Source organism: Nyctereutes procyonoides, unplaced genomic scaffold (genome assembly GCF_905146905.1).
Source record: "Nyctereutes procyonoides isolate TBG_1078 unplaced genomic scaffold, NYPRO_anot_genome, whole genome shotgun sequence".
Classification (NCBI taxonomy): domain Eukaryota; kingdom Metazoa; phylum Chordata; class Mammalia; order Carnivora; family Canidae; genus Nyctereutes; species Nyctereutes procyonoides.
Window position 1 is genome coordinate 3,088,959 of NW_026575131.1, and position 6,000 is coordinate 3,094,958.

At 59.8% G+C, this 6,000-nt stretch overlaps 1 protein-coding gene across 1 annotated transcript in view; it reads right to left on the reverse strand.

Moving 5' to 3' along the window:
• EFCC1 (EF-hand and coiled-coil domain containing 1) overlaps positions 1–3,112 on the reverse strand; it is a 41,951-nt gene extending 38,839 nt beyond the window's left edge. Inside the window, exons 1-2 of the mRNA XM_055342705.1 lie at positions 2,390–3,112; positions 684–967 (exon numbers count right to left, since the gene is read on the reverse strand). Coding sequence (XP_055198680.1) covers positions 684–967; positions 2,390–3,112 — 1,007 coding nt within the window. The remainder of the gene's footprint in view (positions 1–683; positions 968–2,389) is intronic.
• Between the last annotated feature and the right edge of the window lie 2,888 nt (positions 3,113–6,000).

Consider the following 6,000-nt stretch of genomic DNA (forward strand, 5'->3'; position numbering starts at 1 on the left):
AGGTGACAGGCATGCAGGCATGCCTTGCGCTTCCAAATAGAGAGGGAGCTGTTTACAGAGCACCTACTGTGTGCCAGACAGGACCTCACTGCCTCTTCACAACCGTTCTGGCAGGCAGGGACTCCAGTCTGTGCTCTACAAAAGGGGAAATAGGAGCTCCGAGAGGGGCCGTGACTTGCCCCCAAGGTCACACATCTGGTAGAGGCCCTGCTAGGACTGGAGACTTGGTCCCACGCCCTGCTTCCTGCCCCGTTGGCGCTATCACCAGGGACCAGTGTACATCTGCTTCCCCATCTGTAGAATGGGGATGAGGCGGTACCCACCCCACAGCGAGGACTCAGTAGGCCACTCAAGGGCTTAGCTCAGAGCCTGGCACACCTTAAATGCTCAGCAACTGTAAGCTATCATCATCATCATCACTGTGTCGGTCAAAGAATAAATATATCTTCTTGCGACCCACGAAGGGGCAAGTGGAAAGCCCTTGTGGGGGAACAGGCACATGAACGGATGGGTGGGTGGAGAGCAAGTGAATGAGGGGGTGCATGGCTGAAGAATCAGGAAGAGCGGAGTGAGTGGGGAACACGAGAACGAGCGCGTGTGCTGGGAGGACGCACACCTGAGGTCTGGGAGACCCGGAGCCACTTGCGGCCCTGCCCCCCCTGCCCCCCGCCGCCCCCGCTCACCTGTATCGCCGCAGCTCGCCCTCCAGCCGCCGCACCCAGCGCTGCAGGCCCGGCACCTGTCGCGCCAGCACCTCGAGCTCGCGCACGCGGCCCAAGCTGCGCCGCACCGCCTCCCGGGCCTCCTCCGCGCGCCGCCGCACCTCGGCCTGGCCCTGCCGCAGCCTTCGCGCGCGGGCCTCGGCCACCGCCAGGGCGCCCCGCGCCTGCCGCAGCTCCCGCGCCGCCGCCTCGGGCCCGCCGCGCCCCGCCTCCAGCGCGCCCGCCTGGCTCTTCCAGAGGCCGACCTGCGGGGACAGCGCCGCAGGGGCCGCGGTGAGCGCCTCGCACGCCCCCGGGCCCGCGCCCCCGGACCACCCACGGTGCACGTCTACTGCGCGCACTGGCTCCCAGGCTTGTCCCAACTCCTTTAGTCCTCGCGCCAAGCCAGATGAGGCGGGAGCTCTGATTACACCCCCTTTTCCTAGGTGAGGGAAACTGAGCCACAAGGCCTATATTCTCAGCTCTGCGTGGTACCAGAAATCCCGGGGCTTCACGACTCCTCTGCTCGTCTCCTGCATTGGTAGCCCTCAACCTTCTGGGCTCCTCCAATCCCTAAACTCGAGGATCAATCTAAGTGTCTCAAAAAGGCGTCTTTGGGCCTCCCCAGGGTCTAGTCACTAGACTGTTCTCAAGGGTGGGGTGTTTCTCTCGTTTACTGCTGTGTCCCCGACGCCTAAACCAGGCCTGGCACACAGTAGGTGCTCAGTAAATACCTGGAGAATGAATGATCCTGGCCCATCTTACTCCGCACCGTGGGAGTCAGTTCCCACTCCCACCCTTTGCTTCCCTGTGTTCCTAGGCCGCCGGCCCTTGTCTGTCCATAGCCATGGCCCCTGAAAGCAGCACCTTGCCACCCTTGCGCACTCGGCAGCCTTCCCTCTGCCACTCAGGGCTGGTGACTGGGTAATGTGCCGAGTCCCACGAAGACAAGTCAGCTCCCTCCTGGCCTATGGTCCCTTGGGGCAGTAGCCGTTCTTTTCCTCCTCCCAGCCTCATCACCTTGGCACGCGGCTCAGCACAGTGCCGAAGTGTTTGTTGAGGGAATCCCAGACGCTTGGGCTGGGTCCATATCTCACACAGCGCTTTCTTCTCAACATCCCAGAGGTGTGGCCCCCACCGGTGTTCGGTGGCCCTCGACTGCCTGATGAACAGTGACACTACCTATTTAGCACCTGGCCCTGGCCCTGACGAGGCCTATAAATATTTGCTAAAATGACCCAATGAGTTGCCAGTCTACCCCATTAGGCAGGAGGCTCTTTAAGAGTAGGGACAGGGCCTATGTCACCCCTGACCTTCTAACCCACACTCCACCCCCCCTCCCCCCCTAGCCTGGCACCAGAGAGCTCCAGATGCCTGCTGAGCGACTGAATGCGCCAGGCGGCCCAGGTTTCCTGGGAGAGTTCAAGTACTGGGTTAGCGGAGGCCGGAGGAGCTAGTGAGGGCGGGGGACGGCGCGGGACGGCGCGGGATGGCGATCCGGGTGGGACCGGGTTTCGGAGGTGGGCCGGTGGGGAGAGGGGGGGGGTCTGGAGCGGGCTCAGTGCAGTGGGGTGGGATGAGGCAGGGCGCAAGTGAGCCGAAGCGGGCTGGCGCGGCCCAGTCGGGGCTGCTCACACGCCCCCGCCGCTCCCAGCCCCGCCGCCCCGTCCCTCCGCGCGGGCGCGCACCTGCAGCGCTAGGCAGCGCGCGTCACTGCTCTGCAGCGCGGCACGCAGGTCCTCCACCAGCTCGCGCAGGCTGCTGTTCTCCTCCTCCAGCCGCGCCACGCGCTCGCCGTCCCGCCCGCCGTCGGGGCCGCCGTCGGGGCCGCCATCCGGGCCGGGCGTGCGGGGCGGCCGGCGGCGGCGGCGCGGGCGGCGCAGGCGGATCTGCGTCTCGATGTGCTCGCTGAGCGCGCCGCGGGGCAGCCGGGGGCCCTCGCGGGTCCCGAAGTAGCCGCAGAGGCGCGCGTGGAACTGGCGGAAGGTGAGCTCGGGCGGCTCCGCGCGCAGCGCCAGGCGCGCCTCCTCGGCGGCGTCCTCGTCCCCGGCGCCGGCCGCGTCCCCGGCGGTCGCCTCCGCGTGGTTCGTGTCTCGGGCGGCCGCATCCCCGGAGGGCTCCCCGGCGGCGGCGGCCCCGTCGGCGCGCAGCCCCAGCACGGCGCAGAGAGCGCGGAAGTCGGCGCGGGGCAGGCGGCCGGCGCCGCGGCAGTCCAGGTGGTGGAAGACCTCCTGCAGGTACTGGTCCAGGCCGGTGGCGAGCACCACGATCTCGTTCTCCACGCCGCGGTCCAGCCCGTAGTGGTGCGCCAGGGCGCTCAGCAGCCACTGCGTGCGCCGCGCGGGGCGGCGGTACGGGTCGCCCGCCGCGCCCTCCCCGCCGGCCTCCGGGCCCGGGCCGCTCGGCTCCATCGCCGCGCGCCGCTGCTCGGGTCCCTCCGCCCCGCCGCTTCCAGGGGCGGCCCCAGAGCTCCCGAAAGGAGGGGCTTAGCGGTCGCGGTCGGGTTGGGGCGGCGCAGAGGGCCGCGTCCGGGCGCTGTTTACGCGGGTCAGTTGGGAGGGAGTCGGGGTGGGGGCCCAGGTGCCTCTCTCGGCCCGTTTCTCCGGGTGCCCCCCGCCCCCCGCTCTGCGCCCCTCATCACTCCCGGGGCCTTCCTGGCGTCTCCATCTCCTTCCCCCTCCAGGCTCTGTCGGCTTCGACTCCCGACTCCCGCAGCTTCTGTCCACCCGCCTTGCGCTGAGAGTTGGCCCGGGGACGCGCGGGGCGCGGGCGCAGGAGGGGCAGCCGGGGAGGGACCGGACGGCGGCTGCCGGGTCCTGTTGCTGGGGGCGTGTCCCAAGCCCACGTGTCACTCACCGCCCCCACCTCCTGCAGGTGCGGGGAGGCCCCTCTGCGCTTAGGTCGGACGCCGAGCTCGCAGGCTCACAGGTCGCTGCACCGTAGATAGTGCAGAGGCCCACGCGGTGGTGACCAGAGCAGAGACACAGGGTTGGAGAAGTCAGAGGGCTGCTTGAGGGACCTCTCGCTGGTAAGAAGTCGGTCTGAAACAGACCCTTGCTCTCTAAGTTCTGTGTGTGTCTGGTGGGGCGTGGGGGGTGGGGGAGGCAGGGATAAAAAAGTGATGGTTTTACAGCCCTTACATGTGTGCCTGTGGCTGTGAGTTGGCCCCGTGACCTGGGTTCCTCCCTGAGCTGGGGCTATGCTAACGGGTTGTTTGGCCAACATTTTCTCTGGTGCCTTACAACACATTTCTGAAAGGTGAAAGAAAAAAACCACCTTCTCAGGGGAGACCTAGGCTGTCTTTCCTTTCTCTTTCACAAGAGAGATGTCATGCACCTGTTACCCGCTCTGGGACCCGTTATCTGGCCGTGTTGGAGCAAGAGGCAGACTATTCAACTGTCTTTGGCTGTCAGGTCAGAGCCAGAATCCAGCCTTCTCTATGATTCTAGAAATTTAAATGTTTGAAAAGGCAGTAAAAATCTGTTTCCTGTGCTGCAGTATCCCAGAATCAGCACTTTATTTGCAAATTTCTCCTCATTCTTGAAGATTTTGCCCAAGGGAAGGAGTTAGATGCTTCTCCCCAGCCATTTTGGACATTTTTTTTTTTTAGATTACAAAAGTAATAGCATCTTGACAAAAAGTTTTACATCAATTCTACTTCTTGGCTCCTACCTTAGACACATGCACAGGATATTCACTGCATCATTGTTTATGATATTGAGAAACTAGAGACAACCTGGTACTCATCAGTGCATCAGCCAGGATGAATCACCATGAAAGGATGAGTGAAAAAAGCAAGTTGCAGTGTAGTATGTACAATATTATGACTTCAGTAACAATAACAACAAAACCACACCGAACAGTATTAAATATTTTTATCATGACATGTGTATGTAACTGTGTAGAATAAAAATGGAATGGGGGTGCCTGGAGGGCTCAGTTGGATAAATGTCTGCCTTTGGCTCAGGTCATGATCTCAGGGTCCTGGGATTGAGCCCCGCATCAGGTTCCCTGCTCAGTGGGGAGCCTGCTTCTCCCTCTGCCTCCACCATCTTAAAAAAAGTTGGAAGGATTCAAAACCGATGCAGTGGTTATTTCGGAGGATCAAAGATGTTTAGCCTTTGCTGTAACATTTCCCTTTTTGACAAGGCAATCACTTTTTTCCTTCTTTTGCGGAAAGACACACTTTATTTACCATTTACATAGCATAAAATTCACCCACTGAAGGGTGTTAAGTAAATGCTTTTAGTACGTTTGTAGAATCTAGACCCATCACAATCTAACTTCAGAAAATTCTCATCATCCATTTCTCAAAAACCCTTGTACTCCTTAGCTCATTTTCGACTTCACCCTGCACCCCTAACCTCCCTCGCTAGGCAACCACCACTTTCTATTTCTATAGATTTGTCAATTCTGGACCTTTTGTATAAGTAGAATTCTACAGTATGTGACTGGCTCCTTTTGGAAAACGTTAACAGTAATGTTTGCAAGGCTCACCTACTCTGTAGCCTCAGTACTTTCTTCCTTTTTACCATGATGGTGATATTCCATCATGCGGCTCGATCTGTTCTGTTCATCAGTTATTTGTTTATCAGTTGATGGACATTTGGGTTGTTCCCACGTTTTGGCTGTTCCAAATAGCACTGTTGTGAATGTATATTCACGTGCAAGGTTTTTTTTAAAAAAGATTTATTTATTTATTCATGAGAGTCACACACAGAGAGAGAGAGAGAGAGAGGCAGAGACACAGGCCGAGGGAGAAGCAGGGTCCCTGCAGGGAGCCCCATGTGGGACTGGATCCCAGGACCACAGGAGCCAAAGGCAGACGCTCACCCGCTGAGCCACCCAGGTACCCCTCATGTGCAAGTTTTTGTGTGCACATGTTTTCATTTGTCTTGTGTGTTGACCCAGGAGTGGGACCGCTGCTTGGATGGTGGTTTTATGTTTAATTTTTGAACTGTTTTTTTTTTCACCATGGCTGCCCCATTTGCCCTTCTAGCGGCGGTGTTCTTGTTTGTTTCTTGACAGGGGAAGTAACACGGATGTCCTCCATCCTCCATCTCAGCTCCTGGGGCCCCATTCTTGCTCAGCAGGTCCCCACCGTCTTCCATCCTTGGCTCTCTTCACACCCCGTGTCCAGTCTGTCAGGCTGTCCAGGGCTCTGCCCTCACAGCACATCCTGCATCCATCCCACTCAGTGGCCCCATGCCACACGTACTGCCCAGAGCCAAGCCCCCAGCGGCTGTCACCTGTATGCTTCCAGCAGGCTCCCCCAAGGACTGCCTTTGGACTCCTACAG